Source organism: Triturus cristatus, chromosome 1_2, assembly GCF_964204655.1.
Source record: "Triturus cristatus chromosome 1_2, aTriCri1.1, whole genome shotgun sequence".
Classification (NCBI taxonomy): domain Eukaryota; kingdom Metazoa; phylum Chordata; class Amphibia; order Caudata; family Salamandridae; genus Triturus; species Triturus cristatus.
In genome coordinates this window covers 529,680,551-529,699,985 of record NC_140580.1, presented here as the reverse complement: position 1 = coordinate 529,699,985, position 19,435 = coordinate 529,680,551, and the positions used below count along the sequence as shown (strand labels likewise).

The window sequence follows — 19,435 nt, the reverse complement described above, 5'->3', positions numbered from 1 at the left end:
GGAAAGTAAGGGATTTTTATGACACAGGGAATGGTACGGTTATGGTGTACTAAGACATAAGGGTAGTGGGATTAGGAGAAGGGTAGAGACAAAATAATAAAAAAGGGGGTTTGGCAGAGTTCCCCCACAAAAATATATAAATATTTCGAAAAACAAATATTATATTATATATATATATATATATATATATATATATATATATATATTCCAAAGCTCCGCTGCTCCTGCTCTTTGCAAAGAAAACAGAACGGACCACAGAGATGTGCCTCATTTACCGTAATTTTATTAGGGTGCAATTCTCGCCACGACGCGTTTCAGCCCACCACAGGCCTTGATCACGTGTGTATATATATATATATATACAATTGGTCTCAGCCTGAAACCTTTCATTTTACTTGGATCCGCAGTTTGGTGAATGAGGTCCGGATGCCAATGAGGGACACCACTGGGAGTCTGGTTGTAACCACTTACTGAAGTGGTCACCACGCCGAACTTCATCGACCAGTATGCAGCGGGTCCAAGCCCAGCGCGAGGTGTATCACAGTATGCAGAGGAGGAGCTGAAACATCCAGCTTGTGGGAGTGGCTTCAGTAACACCAGAAGATTTAAACCTGCCACAGTTGTAACGAACTGTTTGAAACCAGGCACTGAGGAAAGCCTTACGGCTGAAACGCGTCTGCCACAGCGTTTCTTGAACTCTGATCCCTACACGCTGTAAGTGATTCGCTGAATAAAATCCAAATTGTTTTAATCCCTGCATGTGTCGGGCTCATTCCAAGGAGTGAATGAGTGTTGGACTTTATATATATATATATATATATATATTCATATTCCTCTGCATGGTACCCTGAGTCCGCAATTGTATGGATGTCTGGATCTCAAATGCAGATTTTTGTTGTCATAGGCAAACACGGAATATGCCTGTGTTTCATGACATAGACCTGTCTCACAGATTGTGGTCTTGTTGGAAAGGGAGGATCGCTCAAAGCTCTACCTTCATAGTGGTACAAGGTCACTACGTTCGCCAGGTGTTAAGCAGCATGTGTGCTGTGGTAGCACCATATTGTTAGTGATGAGTAAGAGTGAGCAGGTCCTTTTAAACTTGTGTAAAAGAAGTGAGGCCTAAAGGCTCACTTGCTTTTTAAAGGTTCCACTGTTGTGTGCTTAACTGACCCTTGTCCTACATCAGGTTGGTGTGAAGTGCTGTGCCGAGCAGAAGTGGGGTAACTGCACTGTGTTTGTGTGTGTCTGGGGAGGGTGCCTTACAGGGATAATGCAGTACTGAGTAGTACATGCAGTGTATGCCTGTGCTGGAGGTGCATGTGCCTATGAGTGGTAGAGTACCTGAAGGATGCACTGCTGTGCGTGCAGGGTAAGTGCATTTGCGTGCTGGTTGTGTGTACCTATGAGTGGTACAATACATGAAGGATACAGTGCGTGCATGTTAGATGAAAATGTTGTTTATGTGTGTACCTGTGGCTGGTGAAATACACAAATGGTCCAGTGCGAGCATGTTAAATGCACATGCTGGATATTGGGTGTTCCTGTGAGTGGTACAGTACAAAAAAGGATTCAGTGCTGGGCAGGGTGTGCATGTTAAATGCAAATGCTGGCTGCATGTGTGCCTGTGAGTGGTTAGTACTTAGAGGATGCGTTACTGTGCAGTGCATGTATGCTGTATGCATGCACTGAGTGTATGTGTGCCTGTGGATGGTACAGTACGTGTAGGGCCCTGTGTTCCGTTTTGGGAAACCCAGGCCTGCATGGTGAAACATGGAGTGGAGGTAGAGCGATCCCCATGGACAGCTTTGTGGATTGCTGCATTCCTGTAAGCTGGGTGGGACACACACTAGGAAATGGAGGACCAGGCCTCCACTGTACACTTCAAAGGGTACTCTTTGTTTCAGTGAGAGGTCATTAGGAAGGGGCCTGGGCACATATCAGGAAGGAGAATCATAAAGAGTAGGACTGGGAGAGTATATTACTCTGGCTGACATTCAGGTGTGAACTCTAGTCACTCCCATAACCTGTGTTGTGGGACTATCAGCTTTGAAGACACTCCTGCTGTGATGGGCAGCTTTTCAAGAGGGAGTGAGAGAAGAGGAGTAGTCACTTCAAAAGAAGCAAAAGCCAAACAAACTTCACAGACCCTAAATCACATTTGGTGCCTGGAAATGGACTATAAGGTGGGGAGATTGAAACCCCAAATATTATCATCTGTGAAGCAGCCAGATGGGCTGTGTGAGGAGGGGAGGCTCTGCAAGACTTCTACCTGTGATCAAGACTGGGGGCCAAAACCTGCTAGTCTCCATCCTCAGTGAGGGAACATCACAGAGTGAATCCAAGACCACCTGCCCTGGAGCCTGGAGCATCAGCGCCTGCCTGCTTGCCAAGACCAAAATCCCCTGTGAGGAAGAGGAGACCAAGGTCCAGGAAGAGCCCTGTCAAGCAGACTTTCAGAGCGAGATGTGAGGAGATGGCTGCTCCATTAATCAGGTTGTTGCCCATGTGCACAATTGAGTATGCAACCTAATATGCCAGGAGAGAAGTGCTGTAAGATAGCAATGGAAAAGACTGCCTTGTGATAAGGGCCAAAGTCTTGTGTGGCAGCTGTGTGCAAACTCATGTGCCAGGAGGGGCTGCCAGCAATACTTGTGCCATGTTGATTAGGCCAAAGCATGTAGACTGTGAGCAGTGGTGATCCGTAGGTCACTGGGAGCAATGAGGACTAAGACTGGTCAGACCCCATTGAGTAAACAAGGTCATTGTGGGAGCATCATCACCTAAGTTAAGGATCGATGACCGGAGTGTCAGAATCGCCCCCCACCTCATTAGTGTGGAGACCGCAGGAGGAGTGCAGGAAAGCTCAGATCACTGCTGGAGTGGGACTGCGAGGGAGAAATAGCCTGCACCCCTGCTGAGTGCAGCAGACTCACCTGACCAGAGCTGCTGCGAGTGCCCACAGAAGGAAAACACTCCAGGACTCTGCATGCTTCAGTTCTTCTGTCTGGACCAAGTACCTCATGATGTGAGAGGTGGAGACAGAGTGTTGAAACTTCAAAGATTGGAGTCTAGGTATATAAAAGATTTGCAAACATAAACACGCATGGGATTGGACTGACCGGCGGAGAACATGGCATCCAGCGGCTAGCTGGTCGCGGAAGGCTCCAGAGGAGCGGGACGGATAGCGTGATGTCGGAAAGCTAATTTGTGTTTAAACTTACCAAACTCTTTTGTTGGAATAGGAGGGAAGATGCGGGCGGCGTAAGATGCACTTTAAAGCACTCTAAGTGCCCCCCCCGCCGGACTCGCTGTTGATCGGAGTGAACGCTGCCGCAGAACATCAGGAGCATCAATGCATCGGAGCCGGTGAGACGTTGTATGAGTCGTTGTATTCTCGGCTCCTCAGCTGTTCGTGTCTCCTTCGGGCTGCCGCTCTGAAAATTGAGGAGGTGTGTGTGCCGGCGCTGATGCAGGGGCTGTGGCGGACTGGTGAGCGGGGATTGTGCTGGTTCTCTCCAGGGAGAGAGGGAGTTATCTGCTTGGCGGGCTGCTAGCTGGCAGGACACGGTAGAGCGTAGCAAAAAGTCGGAGCATTAGGGATTGTTTTACCGGCTCCACAGCGAGACAGTCTGTTCGATCATCCTGTGGGAGAAGCGCCAGTGGTGGTGGCGGGGCTGGTCATCCCTGGTGCGGCAACGGCCGCAATCGAGTCCGGTTCAGGTTCTGGAGAGGAGGCTCGTGCCTTACAACAGGAGGGGGTCGCGCAGTGGTCGAGGGCAGCCCTAGAGATCCGGCGGGGTCGCAGAGTGGCGGCCAGACTCTCCCATTGCGGGAGAGGAAGGGGGTCCATAAGATCGAATGTGCCAGAAACCTGTAGAAATAGTCAGAGCTCAGTGGGACTAGTCAGTGATCCTCCCGACAAACAAGGCCAAGTGAGGTTGTTGCAGGGGGTAGACTATGCGGCTGAACTCTGTGATCAGAGAGCAGCTCCAGCAAGAACTCGCTTAGAGAAGGGCGGACAAAGAAGCATAGTGGGCTCCACAGTAGAGGATTTCTCAACAAGATATGCTCTAAGAAGCATAAATAAAACATCCGATATCAAGGCTGATAATTTACTTAGTGGGTCTAAACCAAAGGCCAAAGATCTAAAGCTACCAGCGTCAGCAAAGCATTCCAAATTTGCCAAATCAACAAAGCCGGAGAAAAAAAGAAAAAAATTGAAGGCGACTCTACCAAATTCGCCAACTCATCCTCCTCTCCAACCCAAGGTAAAACTTTTACCATCGTTAAAAAATTATTTCAGAGTAATACCTAGTACCCTCATTCTGAAGCCGATGGCATGCCCTTCAAATAAATCTGGTAGCTATGCAGAACAACTTCATAGCTACCCAGAAGGAATATTAAGCCCGAACAGATTCCAATTATTAGAAGGGCAGTTGGAAGGAACTGAAACAGATGGTTTCACGATGACTGAGAAGGGCAATAGAGTAGCAGTTAAGGTGCTTAATGCAGACTCTGATTCCGCAGGCGAGAACAGGTCAAGGGCAAAACAGAACATGATGAAGGAAGTAGAGACCACCTCTTCACCTGACAGGGATCCACTTTTACAACTTCCTGTCTTGCAACTTTTAAATTCTTTAAGTGAGGAAATGAAGAGCAGATTTCAGGTCTCTGTAAAAAACCAAGGTGAAATTATGTCTTTTTGCGAAAAACTGGAAGATAAGCTCGACCCCCTGACAGCTAGGGCTTCGGCTCTCGAGTCCACAGTGGCAGAACTGTCAGCGCAAACCTCGGAAAACTCTAGAGAACTCGCCAAATTAAAAAGAACATGAACTGGGGCTCCAGGAAAAGATCGAATCAATTGAAAACTCCCAGAGAAGGAACAATTTACGCCTGCTCAAAGTTCCGGAAGGAGCAGAGGTGAACAACATCAAAGAGTTTGTGGTTAAGCTGATCAAACAGTCGACTCTAGTTGACTCCTCAGAGCAAGAACTCATGAGTGATATTCAGAGAGTCTTTGAGATCCATTCAGACTTAACCCAAACAAAACAAGGCCTAGGAAAATTTTGTTATTCTTCCTGACTTATAGTCTTAAAGATGAAATACTAAATAGAGCCCTAAAGAAGAGTTCATTAAGTGTAGATGGGATAACGTTCCAGATCAGGTCGGACGTCTCATCTTTAACAGCCTCTAGACAGTGGGAGCTAGGCCAGTTATTTGACCTCTTTAGACAGAAAGGAGCAACAGCCCAGCTGAAATTTCCCGCAACCCTGAAAGTAATGTGCAATAATAAAATGCGGACTTTTAAAAGGGTGGAAGAAGCGGAATCCTTTTTAAAAACATTATCAGAGCCGGAGGGCGAGCCAATAGCCCGGTAGCATCTTAGGTACCCCGGGATTATCTTCTTTATTCTTTCTTTCCTTCTTTCCTTCTTTCTTTTCATATTATGAGTCTTATACTTTTTCTTTTCGTAATGATAGTAGCTAAAACAGTTATAATTTCATCCACCGTCCGGTGAACCTGGGAGGGATGCCTCAAAGCCAGAGTAGGGCCCAAGAGGAAGATGGGGGGTTCTGCAGGGGAGCACTAGGGTGGGAAAATGGAGGGGAGGAGGGCGGTCACAGGGTGGGGAGCATAGGGGAAAAAAATAAAAAAATATATAAGTCCAAAGCGCCAATATATACCACTCAAACAACATCCTATTCAAACTTTGAGAAATGGCACATAATATGACCGATCAGGTTTTACATCTAAAGGTGTTGTCTTGGAACCTTAATGGTTTAAGGGTAAGATTTAGAATGGAGAGAATTTTTCAGTATTTGAAAGATGCACCTGAACAAATTCTCATCCTACAGGAGACACATCTTACAGAAAAGGAGATGAGGGTCTTATGCAAGACCAAAAAATGGATTCAGGAAGTTATTTGTACTAAACAACAACTGACTACCAAGGGAGTTGCCATTCTCATTAAAAACAATGCTGCCTTAGCGGTGGAAGGGTCTAAAGTTGATAAGATGGGCAGATGGGCTATAGCCAAGATACGGCTCCACTCGCATAAATTTACAGTGGCAGGTTACTATGGGCCTAATTTGGATGATCCAGCCCCACTGAGGGAGCTGTTGGCGGAGTTATTACTCTTTAAGGATCCATTAATTTTGGCCGGGGATTTTAACTTGGTGTTAGACCCTTTAATGGACAGAACCTATAAGAGTAGATTGGTACAAAATGGCCAGTCAAACAAGTGCAAATTGAGTAGTTAAAGCACAGATGTACAAAGCCTAGTTATGGAGAAGGCAAGGCATGCAATGCAATCCACAAATCTGAAAAAAGAGCACTGTAAGTAAATGATTATGAACTAATAGCAGACTTATGTGTCACATGTACAGCGTAATTGACAGAACCGGGAGAAATCGGGTCCTGTACTCACTGTAAGTTGGGGCAAGAATTATGCCTCACCAGTCACCACTGGTGGTTACTACTTTTTCCGGATTTCCAAACCGGTTTTAATTGAATGGACAGAAGTGATCTTCAGGGAAGAATGACAAAAGAGAGAGGGAAAGCGAGAGAGAGATCTAGAGAGAGAGTACCCATGCTACTCCATTCACATTGATGCTTTGCCCACACAGTACAGAAAGCATGATACGCTCTTGCATCAAAAATATGCACTAGACTTTAACTAAATTCTTTGATCTTTCTGCCTGTAGTATCGACCTTTCCCATTCTCTATGACTGAGACCCAAGGCAGTGGAAAAGTATACACCTCTGTATGTCCAGATGAACAGATGCCATTGCAAAAACTGCACATTGTCTTAATGTCTAAAGGACTGCACTCCAATATATCAAATCGATAAAACATTTGAGGGGATTGAACTGACCCAGGTCACATGTAACAAAACCAGAAAATAAACAAGCATTGGCATAGCCAATAGGTCTCGCCTTTGGAACCTTATAAGTGTTTAGCCATGCAACAGTTGATGTTGTTGCACCAAGGATATTGTGCTGCATAACTAAATAATTATAAGGTCCCAAAAGCGAGACCTATTGGCTATGCCAATGCTTGTTGTACATGGCGGGGTTGTGAACTAACTACCTGCCGCAGCCCAAGCCTCAGCCTTCCGTCTCAAAACCCACGACTACAGGCAATGCAATCGCGCGCACTAATGTGCGCTGAAATAACTGTTTTACTTAACTGGGAACAATAATAATGCAAAAAATACCACATAAAGAAACGATGACAGTAGTATTAATAAATTAACTAAAAGTGTTTTGTACTCTTACTAGAGCAGAATTATTGTTGTCAGTGTTATCAGAAGCAGTGCCTCCAACTTTGTCCTGAGGAAGACCACCTCAACAAAGAGACTCGTTAGTCCTGCCTGTATCCTGCCCCCCTCAATCCCTGTCTCCTAGGTTCTGTACTCCAGCCCCACTTCCCTCGGAAGTTTGAGGCAACCGTGGGTGATGTAAAGTCACATACAAAAACTGAAGGCAGCGTAGAATTATGTTTCTAAGCGCTAGGATAAAGGATGACCCCTGCAATGGTCCATAGATAGAAGGCACAAATTCTACAAGCACAAGTGCTATTTTCTTCTAGAAGGTACTCTACGTTCAATGTGCACCTGCATGGCCGTGTTACTGTATTAATTGACACGGCACTGACAAGAATTCCGTGCAAAACAGGGGGACAGCGGTACATGTGACTTCTCAGCTGTGTGTTAACATGGAGGCGGTGAAAGGCTAGCTGGATGATGCACAGGACAATACATATATTCCCGCAAACAATTATGTGTGGTGTATCGTGACAACAGCACGCATATGACCTTACTCTGCTGCATTGAAATTAAGGCAAACACCTAGCTTATTTTTCACTTTTTGCACGCCCCTATCTAATCTTGTAATAAGATGCTGAAATGTCTAATTTGGGGTGCTAGGTTCACCTCTCCACAGCTGCATTCGTGGGTTTTCATCTGCGATTTCCAGCCTGTAGTTTTCGTTCTTATTCCCCCCCCCCCCCCCCCCCAAGTCCACATTTGCTTGCACGCCATCCGTTTTCATCTGCTCGCTAATTTGCAATGTCATTACAGCAGACATCATTTTATTACTAATGAAGCAATTCATCAAACGAGGCGGAAATAACTTTAATGCCAAATTCTAAAAAACAGGCAAAAATGGAAAGTGGGTAACGTATATGCAAGAAGTAAATAGAGGGTTGGAGTTAAAACAGTGACTGCAAAACCACCCTTTGCAAAAACACAGCCTCTCGAATATGGAAAGCCGCAAAAATCTGGACCTTCCAGAGACATCGGCGTGCAAAAACACATCATCTAAATTCCTCCAGATTCACTTCTGACATATTTGAGACTGCGCTGCTTTACTGTTCCAACTGCTGCCCTGGCATCTCTGTGGCCAAGTTGCGTTGATTGTGGACTTAGGCAAAGAGTTCTAGTGAGATATTTATGTAAACTCAAGTCTAATTTTCACAAAGATGTTCTTGCAGTCCATATTTCACAAACTACCAGCGAGCGTGTACATGTTGTTGAAAGGCACGATGTGTGTGCCAGGTTCAAAATGCAATAATGCACAAATAAGAAAGACAAGAAAAACCGAGTCGGAGAACCCATGCTGGTCTCGCGGGTAAAAAAAATTTAGTAGGGTCACGAAAACAAAACCAAATGAAAAGCAGACAGCCGTAAAAACAAGACGCGCGGCAGCGAGACACGCTCTGTGGTGGGGGAGGGGCAGAGGGCTGCCACGAGGAAAGCCAGATGGCAGAGTGAAGCCAAAAGGAATGAGGAGCAGAGTGGGGGCCAAGACATGCGCGAAAGTTAATTGAGGTGCGCGCACGCAATGGCAAACGGCAAAAGCAGGCTGGCGAGTGGTGTGCGATGTGCGCTCACCATGACGAGAGAGGAAAGCCAGATGGCGCCTCAGCTTGTCATTGTGCGCGTAACCGCACGCTCTATGCCAGCCAAAAGCCCACACACTAAATGTCTTGCCCTGCTGCGCATGCGCTGGCTCAGGCGAGACCTAAAAACAAGCACCAGAAATAATATTTCTTTTGATGATCACTCATACGGGGACTCTATTAATTTAAGTCTCACTCAGCTTTAAAATTAGATAGGAACATACTGGAGAATGACATCCTTTAGCAAAGCTAGAAACTGTTCTAGATGCTGCCAACACTCACCATGGATCATTGCACTCGGTGAGGGTTCTGGAGTATAAAACTCATCAGGGCCCGTGGAACCTTCCACTTCCTGAAAACAAACAGCTGGTTTAGTATTAAAAAAACACATTATTTGAACAGTCCAGTACATTTAACAGGGTGGTACTACTGAACTGCCCAGCTGTGGGTGTTGAAGGATTTTGAACAATTGCCCCTTCTGGGGACAGTCGCAACCAGGTTACTTATATTGCTGTCATTCATGGGTAGCTGTATATTTTGCAGCTATTAATATACGAGGCTCCACAAGAAGTCACTAACATGAGTAACTGAGAACAGAAATGAAAATTAGAGTCATATGTCAATGCCCAATCCTGTTAAAATATTACTTTGTCATCTATTTTACACAATAAAAAGACATAATAACTACATTTAATCAAACAATCTATTCTTTTTGAGCCACAATACCTTCATCATAAATTACTTATCTGTCCTTTTTGAATTCCTACATGAGTGGGGCCTGGGGCAGTTCAAAACATATATATATATATATATATATATATATACACACACACACACACACATATATATACACATATATATTTACACACACATATATACACATATATACACATATATATAAACATATATATACAAAATACACACACATATCTATACACACATATATACACATATATCTATACACACATATATCTATATATATATATATATATATATATATATATATATTCACTGAAAAAACCATAGGTTTCACACATGTTATAGTTAGCTGGACATTTTACTGATAAAAAACCAATGAAATTCCCCCGTTATAGTTACTGTAGGCAACTATAACTCACGCAACCGTAATCCTCTGCTGATGCTAATACTGTATTTAGACACTTATTTGCCCATGTCTTCTTCCATTAAATTTTAGCTATACATATATTACAAATATTTTTTTTTCATAAAGACACATATGTCATCAGCAGAGGATTACGGTCGCGTGAGTTATAGTTGCCTACAGTAACTATAACGGGGGAATTTCATTGGTTTTTTATCAGTAAAATGTCCAGCTAACTATAACATGTGTGAAACCTATGGTTTTTTCAGTGAATTTGCAAGGTTTTTTAAATGCTAATTCCTAACTATAACGTGTGTGAAACCTATGGTTTTTTCAGTGAATTTGTACGGTTTTTTAAATGCTAAGTTACTTTACGCCATTTGTGGCGTGCGAGCCCACTTAACGCAGTTTGTTCCGTGCGCGCACGGTGCGCTTCGCGCACCGTGCGCGCACAGTGAGTACGCGGTGCGCTTCGCGCACCGCGTGCCCACGTTACGCTAGATGGGCCATGAACGCACGATGCGCTTCGCGCACCGTGCGCACATGAGGACATATGATGAGCATCGTTGTGACAGGTAAAATATATGTTTTGTTTAGCTCTAATAAGCAATGCACAAAAGGTGCCCTTCGGGCACCTTTTGCACACGGGGTGGGCAGAATGTGGATATTTTTTTTATTTTTTTATTATTTCTTACCGTACGCGTACGGTAAGCGTAATCGGCGAAATTTTCGAAAAAATTAAAATTGCCTTTTTTCACTTGGGGGATCGTTGGGGACTCCCTCGACATGGCTAGGTGCTTGGGAGCTGTGTAAACAGCCCCTTTACATGTTTTTGCACTTGGTTTTTCAACCCCCTGTCAGAGTGCGAGAGAGAAAATGGCGGCCGCCGCTTCCTGGTTTCGACCGATTCGAATGTTTACTAAGATCTAAGGGCCAATCAGAATCGCGCTCGCGCACGCCACCGTACGCGTACGGTTAGCGCACCGTAAGCGCACCGTACGCTGGCTCAGATATATATATTGATTTAAAGGCTATTTTCTCAGAATCTACTGAACAGATTTACACCAAACCTACAAAAGGCACTTCCTTGACCTGAGGACTACCTCTCTGCCAAATTTCAAGTAATTCTGTTCAGCCGTTCGGGCTGTAGCTGTGTCTAAAGGTCCTATGGAAAAATGCATGGGAAAAACGCGTTTTGGGACCCCCCTTTTATCTCAGCCCCCGCTTGACGAATCCCCCCGAGACTTTCAGGGTAGGAGCGGAGCGTAGCGCCCCACCTATTTTGAAAAATTCGCGAGGATTCGTCAACCGGCGCCAAAGTTATTCAAAATAGAATGTTGCGGATTTCCTATGGAAACGTGGTCCTAACTATAACTACCTACTGGCGACCGCCAGTAGGTAATATATATAAATATATATATTTATATAATAATAATCTTGAAGCTCTGCACTTCCGGGCATCTGGCGAACAGAGACACGAACCCAGCGATATGAGGCCAGATGATGTTTATTGGAAAAACCTCGAACCTGACGCGTTTCGGGTATCTGATACCCTTGCTCACAACAGTCAAGTAAGAAACGTCATTCGCCGTTTTTAAATACATTGCTGTGTTAAAGTGCTGTCACCACATGATTAAAAAACATAGAAAAAACACTGGAGGTCTTATTCAAAGGCACTAGCGAGTCTGTTTTCCAAACATATCAAGTTCCAGCCATCCATGGGTCCCCAATGTAGACATGAGACATAATATTCATAGGAAATCTGCAACATTCTATTTGAAATAACTTTGGCGCCGGTTGACGAATGTTCGCAAAATTTTCAAAACTGTTTGGGCGCTCCGGTCCGCTCCTATCCTGAAAGTCTCGAGGTGATTCGTCAAGCGGGGGGCCGAGAAAAAAGGGGGGTCCCAAAACATGTATTCCCCATGCAATTTTCCATAGGGACCTTTAATCGCAGCTACAGCCCAAACTGCTGAACAGAATTACCCCAAATTTGCCAGAAAGGTAGACCTTGGTTCAGAGTAGTGCCTTTTGGTTAAATGGTGTAAATCCGTTCAGTAGTTCCTGAGAAAATCAAAATTGAAATCACACATATATCTATGGCCGCGGTGGATCCGCACACCCTAAGCGCACCCTGCCGAGCACGAGCTGTATGCTAATTGGCTGTCAACACTCCAAACCAGGAAGTGTTGGCAGCCATCTTGTGCCTCGGTAGAACCGACGCACAAGAAAGCAGAAAAAAAACCTTGCAAACCCAAAAAGGTGGCAGGGTAGAAACACCCTGACTCCCTAGGCCTGCTCAGGTGGTCCCACAAGGACCCCCAGGGCCAAATAAAGCATTTAAAAAAAAAAATTTTAAAAAAAAATTAAAAAAAAAAAAATCGTCGAGATTCGCGCACCCAGCGCGAATTTCGGCCGAAAGTAAAAAAAAAAAAAAGAGCGGACTCCCGCGCTTCGTTGGTAATTAGCCCCCGGGGGGCCAAGTCCCGGGGCATGATCAAAAGCATTAATAGTTGCGGGGGGGGGGCACACGGCCTCCCCCGCAGCCCGGGGACCGCCACCCCCGGGGCTTTATTTTTTTTAAAACATACCCTGTGTGGGGGGGCTCAATCCCCCCACACACCCCGGGGCCCGCCACCTCCCTGGGGCTCTGAATATTTAAATTGGGGGGTCCGTGATGGACCCCCCAGCCCTGGGTCTTTGTAGATGGTGGGGGGGCCACGTGGCCCCCCTCCTGGAGCCTTGTCATGGCCCTGGGGATCACCACCTCCCAGGGCCAGCTCCTGCAGTGTCCCAGGGTGCCCACCACAAGGACACTGTCGTTTGCTCTGGCAGGGCGGGAGCCTCACGGCTCCCGCCCTGTCTTAGCAAACTGCTTTGCTATTTGGAAGAGAGAGCATGAAACCTGCTCTCTCTTCCAAATAGCAAAGCAAGTTGCTTTTTCACAGTGGGAGCTGCATCTTAGCAGCTCCCCGTGTGGAAAAGCAATGCAGGCTCCCGCAGGAGGCAGGGAGCCGGCGGGACCATGGGGGGATTGGGGGACCACCCACGGTCCCCAACGGAGAGGGCCAGCCCCGGGAGATGGGGTCCCCGGGGTTACAAGAGGCCTGGGAGGGAGGCCACGCGACCCCTCCCCAAAATATACCACAAAAAAAAAAGTCCGGCCCCGGGGAATGGGGTCCCCGGGGCCATAAATGGCATAAGGAGAGGGGCAAGTCAGCCCCCCTCCAATATGGAAAATATTTTTTAAAAGGGCCATGCCCCAGGGGATGGGGTCCCTGGGGCCAATTATGGCCTCGGGAGGGGGGCCACGCAGCCCCCTTCCCAAATTTTCCATTTAAAAAAATTAATTAGGGGGCAGGCCCTGGGGAATGGAGTCCCCAGAGCCAAAAAATGAGAAAAAGAAGGGGGGTTACACAGCCCCCCTTCTTAAAAATTTTTTTTAAAAAAAAGACCGGCATCGCGCCAGAGGCCACGCCCCCTTCTTGCAGAACTCTGCAAACTCGCCCCCTGGCGCATTTGCAGATGGTGAACAAATTCCCTTAGAATACTGGGGGTCCCTGGGGGCAAACTGGCCCACCAGGAACCTCCAGTATGTGCCAGGGGGTTGAGTTGCAGAGAGGTGTTCTGAGGCCACGCCCCTTTTTACACCTCTCTGCAACGCAGCTCTGTGGTGCTTAATGGAGGTAGCTGGTGGGGTAGTTGCATCCCAGGGACCCTCAGTATTCAAGGGGAGTTTATCCCCCAACTTAAAACACGCCACGGGATGCGTTTGCACACTCGTGAAGGGAGGGGGAGGGGCCTGAGGTGACATGTGTGCAAACACGCCCTGTGGCGTGTTTTAAGTTGAGTAATTAATACCTCTTCAATCCCGAGGGTCCCTGGGGCCCAACTAGCCCATCAGGTATCTCCAGTAAGTGCCACGGAGCTGCTTGCAGAGTGTTGTAAAAAGGGGCGTGGCCTCTGAACACCTCTCTGCAACGCAGCTCTCTGGCGCATACTGGAGGTACCTGGCAGGCTAGTTGGCCCCTAGGGACCCTCGGGATTGAGGAGGAATTCATTTTCCAACTTAAAATGCGCCACAGGGCATGTTTGCAGACATGTCACCTCAGGTCACGCCCCCTTCCTTCACCATTGTGCAAACGCACCCTGTGGTGCGTTTTAAGTTGAGGAATGAATTCCTCTTCAATCTTGAGGGTCCCTGGGGGTCAACTAGCCCACCAGGTACCTTCAGTATGCGCCAGGGAGCTGCGTTGCAGAGAGGTCTTCAGAGGCTACGCCCCTTTTCACACCTCTCTGCAACACAGCTCTGTGGCGCTTACTGGAGGTACCTGGTGGGCTAGTTGGCCCCCATGGACCCTCAGGATTGAAGGGTACTTAATCTCCCAACTTAAAACGGACACAGGGCACGTTTACACAGTGGTGAAGGGAGGGGATGGTGTAGGAAAGTGGCTCTATATATACTGGACCAAAGTAAAATCAGCCGAACTACGAATTCCGATTTACTCACCTGTTATCAGGAGAGACCTCAGTGCTGCATCTTTGAGCCCAGTACTGATCCTGAAAAGTAATTCTAACCGTACTTACCAGTAACTTGAATTTCCTTCCATAGGCGAACATTGACTGGTTTTACTTGGAAATTCTTCTAAGTGTGGAGTTTTGGAACTTACAAATATTCCTCTAAAATCAGCCGAACTACGAATTCGGATTTACTCACCTGTTATCAGGAGAGACCTCAGTGCTGCATCTTTAAGCCCAGTACTGATCCTGAAAAATAATTCTAACTGTACTTACCAGTAACTTGAATTTCCTTCCATAGGATATCATTGCCAGCTTTTTGCTCAAAAGTTTCTAAGTGTCGATTTTTGAAATTTACAAATATTCTCTAAGAATCGTGTCAGCGATAAAAACGTAATTACTTGCCTGTTTTAGATAGAGGTTCAAGTTCTGAGCCTAGGAGTCCAGCACTGGATTACAAAAGTAACGTGAACATACTTTACCTGCAAATTGAATTTCCTTCCATAGGATAACATTGGTAATTCCAACTGGAAAAAAAATTAAGAAAATAATATAAATATATTAAAATTAAAATATAAAACAAAAAAAATTAAGTTTCAATATTTTAAAAAACATTTTTTCCCCCATTTATATTAAAAATATAGAATGTAATTTAAAAAATAAAATATGTAAAAATAAACATTTAAAAAACTGTAGAAAATCAGTATAACAAAATACATATAACTATTATTACATTTAAAAATTATCATTTAAAAAAACTTCGAAATACACTGAAAAACACATAGGTTTCAGACATGTTATACTTAGGAATTAGCATTTAAAAAAAACCTTAGAAATTCACTGAAAAAAACATAGGTTTCAGGGCTGTTCTAGTTAGCTGGATATTTCACTCGTACAAAACCATTGAAATTCCTCCGTTATAGTTAGTTCTGCTAACTAAAACTCGCGCGCCCGCAATCCACTACTGATGATGTCACATATTACATCATTCATGACCTGGTCAGTGACATCACGGATGACATCACTGATGACATCTCAAATGACATCGCTGATGACATCATCCACGTGACAATCAGATACACCTCATCAGACAGTAGTAAAACCTTTCATCACTCACTGTAAAATACTGAGTACCATATTTGAATCTATTGACACACCAATACAAGTTTCTAAAAACCCACTCAGTGATTCCTAGATCTACACACACATCTAATCACTTACCTATAGATTCACTCATACATACTGTCAATTATCAATAGAACACTATCAAATATACTTATACACCTATATCGATTTTACACACCAGCACATATCCTATTCACTTATGCAGTCATCCTACTCACTTATGCAAACAATGGATCATACTTACATTTACTCAGCTACACACTTATACAAACACCTCTTCATTTATTCATATTGATAGTAACTCATACTTAGTGTGTTATAAAATCACTATTACAAGTATACAGTTATCCATACAGTCACTCATACAATCACTGAGTCTTATGTATACTTATTTATATACAACAACTGTCACATACACTTTTATTTTTCTAGTTTGTTGGACATGTACCATTGAGAGATATATTTGCTCATCACCACACCCATAAAGATATTCACTCACCCAAACAACTGTTATAACATGTAGTCTTAACCTCATATACCTACTGAATCAACTATTCACACATCATTGGGCAGTCACACATCCCCCACCGAACCACACACACATTCACTCTCCCATACAAATACTCAGTTAACTAATCAATAACTAATATAGACTTTCACATAGCTAGTAACCAACTGGTGCAGCAGTTTACAAAACAACTGACAAAGTGATACAGATATTCACACAGTTTAGTCACTATCCAATATATTTAGTGAGACACTATAAATTAGTCAAGTAAACAGTCAATCACACTGCTACTAAATCCTCCATCCAGATATTTATATTTATATATCCACTCATTCTTCAATGCAGATTGCTATATATATAATACATATTCAAATAACGAACCAAACCACATTCACTGGATGATGTCATCAGTGATGTCATCAGTGATGTCATTTGAGATGTCATCAGTGATGTCACTGACCATGTCATGAATGATGTAATATGTGACCTCATCAGCAGTGGATTGCGGGCACGCGAGTTATAGTTAGCAGAACTAACTATAACGGAGGAATTTCAATGGTTTTGTACCAGTGAAATGTCCAGCTAACTAGAACAGCCCTGAAACCTATGTTTTTTTCAGTGAATTTCTAAGGTTTTTTAAATGCTAATTCCTAACTATAACATGTCTGAAACCTATGGTTTTTTCAGCGAATATATATATATATATATATATATATATATTATCTACTGGCGGTCGCCAGTAGATAGTTATAGTTAGGACCTTATTTCCATAGGAAATCTGAAAATTCTATTTTGAATAACTTTGGCGCCGGTTGACGAATCCTCACGAATTTTTCAAAATAGGTGGGCGCTCCGCACCGCTCCTACCCTGAAAGTCTCGGGGTAATTAGTCAAGCGGGGGCCGAGAAAAAAGGGGGGTCCCAAAACGCGTTTTCCCCATGCATTTTTCCATAGGGACCTTTAATCCAAGGTACAGCCCGAACGGCTGAACAGAATTACTTGAAATTTGGCAGAGAGGTAGTCCTCAGGTCAGGGATGTGCCTTTTGAATATCTGGGGTCAATCTGTTCAGTAGTTCCTGAGAATATTTCAGTTAAAAGTACATATAATCTATAAGCGCGCACCGTGCGCGTACGGTAAGCATACCGTACGCGCACGCTGCCGTGCGCAAGCGTAATTCTGATTGGTGGTTACATGACAGTAAACATTCCAGTCGGTCGAAATCAGGAAGTGTCGGCCGCCATTTTGTCTCTCGCAGTCTGAGGCAGTTAAAAACAAAGGTGGAGAATGTGAAAAGGGGGCAGGGTGGACAGTTCCTGACCCCCTAGCCTTTGTCAGGGGCTCACTGAAGGACCCCTAAGGATGAAAAAAATATTCTTTTTTTTTCGAAAAAGCGCGGGGTGCGCGCACTGTGCGCGCACGGCACGCACAATGCATTGTGGGTGCTCAGTGCGCGAACCGCACCGAGTGCCCACAGCGCGCGCACGGTGCTGGCACGGTGAAGAACCTGAAAAAAAAAATAATAAATACATAACTTAGCATTTGAAAAAATGTACAAATTCACTTAAAAAAACATAGATTTCACACACGTTATAGTTAGGAATTAGCATTTAAAAAACCTTGCAAATTCACTTAAAAAACCATAGGTTTCACACATGTTATAGTTAGCTGGACATTTCCCTCGTAAAAAACCAATGAAATTCCCCCGTTATAGTTAGTGCAGGCAACTATAACTCACGCGACCGCAATCCTCTGCTGATGACGTCAGATATTACATCACTGATTAAATATGTGTCTTCCTGAAAAATAAATATTTGTAATATATGTATAGCTAAAGATTAATGGAAGAAGACATGGGTGAATAGGTGTCTAAATACAGTGATGTAATATCTGACGTCATCAGCAGAGGATTGCGGTCGCGTGAGTTATAGTTGCCTGCACTAACTATAACGGGGGAATTTCATTGTTTTTTTACGAGGGAAATGTCCAGCTAACTATAACATGTGTGAAACCTATGGTTTTTTAAGTGAATATATATATATATATATATATATATATATATATATATATATATATATATATATATATATAGTCTTTAACAATTATGTGCCACGCGTAGCCAATGTTCTTCAAAATAAGGACTTTGCTTGGTAGACTTTTTAAGTTTTCCAAATGAGTTCACATTTACAGATCACTATTCAGAAAGGAAATGATTTACATACTAAAGGGTACTGATAAAAATGTGCCACGGATCAGGCCATCCAGGAAATACGTATCTGGCTATGTTCAATTATTCAGCACATGCATGAAAGTATTTGAGGTAATGAAAAAAAATAATGGAAACATTAAATGCAAAAAAAGGATAGATAAAGGAATCTGAAATGCACAAGGTATCAGGCCTATAGTCTAGAAAGTTGCAGGTAAAATTGTATAATTTCATTGACATTCCCAGAAATGTATCATTCAATCACCCCACAACGAACCACTGGAAAACATAATTGTTGGGATTTACTGTTGGAATATTTAGAGAATTTAAAAAAAATACCTGAATTTGCATATCCACACCAACATTACCAGAAGATTTGAGGACTCCTTGCCGTTGTGGGACAGATATCTCATCACTGATCTTCAGTTTGACAAGAGCATGAAGTCCCTCCGTAGGCTGCAAATAAGTATCAAAGAGAAAGGCATGTTACAGGGGGTTCATATATTCATCACAGCACAGGAACTTGATGCACAGATTTGAAGTATGCTGATGACCATAAAGGTTGACTCTGAAGGTTTGACTATGCTCCTACCATCCTTTTTTTCTGTGCCACAGAGATGGCAGCATTGTACACGCCTTTCCAGTGTACATGTGAATGAGGCAAAAAGGAGGTAGTGGCCAGTGGTGTTGGTGTGTTAAGACATGGAGAGATGGATGTGTTGAGCTGCCAGCCACACAAAATAATAACATTTACAAGAATCTAGATGAACTGGAATATGAGATCAAAGCCTAAAAACAGAGAACATTTGTAAGGAACTTTACTGACTATAAGTCCAGGTCAGGACATCTTTACTTTAACCCCTTCGATGCTCATGACGGAGCGGTTCCGTCATGAGCATCGGTTGGGCTGTGCTCATGACGGAACCGCTCCGTCATGAGCACAGCCCCTGGGGGAAGCGCTGGCACTCCCCCCCTGGGGCATCGATCGTGCCTCCACAGAGGTGGATGGCAGCGGAAGAGTTTCCGCTGCCACCCCCGAGCCCCCCTACGCTTGCCCATGACATCAGCGCGC

At 44.2% G+C, this 19,435-nt stretch overlaps 1 protein-coding gene across 2 annotated transcripts in view; it reads right to left on the bottom strand.

The window, feature by feature from the left end:
• The window catches only part of HPS1 (HPS1 biogenesis of lysosomal organelles complex 3 subunit 1), a 365,168-nt gene that overhangs the window by 159,211 nt on the left and 186,522 nt on the right, over window positions 1–19,435 (bottom strand). For both annotated transcript variants that reach the window (XM_085606326.1, XM_085606327.1), the window contains exons 9-10: window positions 18,703–18,819; window positions 9,188–9,257 (exon numbers count right to left, since the gene is read on the bottom strand). In XM_085606326.1, coding sequence (XP_085462452.1) covers window positions 9,188–9,257; window positions 18,703–18,819 — 187 coding nt within the window. The remainder of the gene's footprint in view (window positions 1–9,187; window positions 9,258–18,702; window positions 18,820–19,435) is intronic.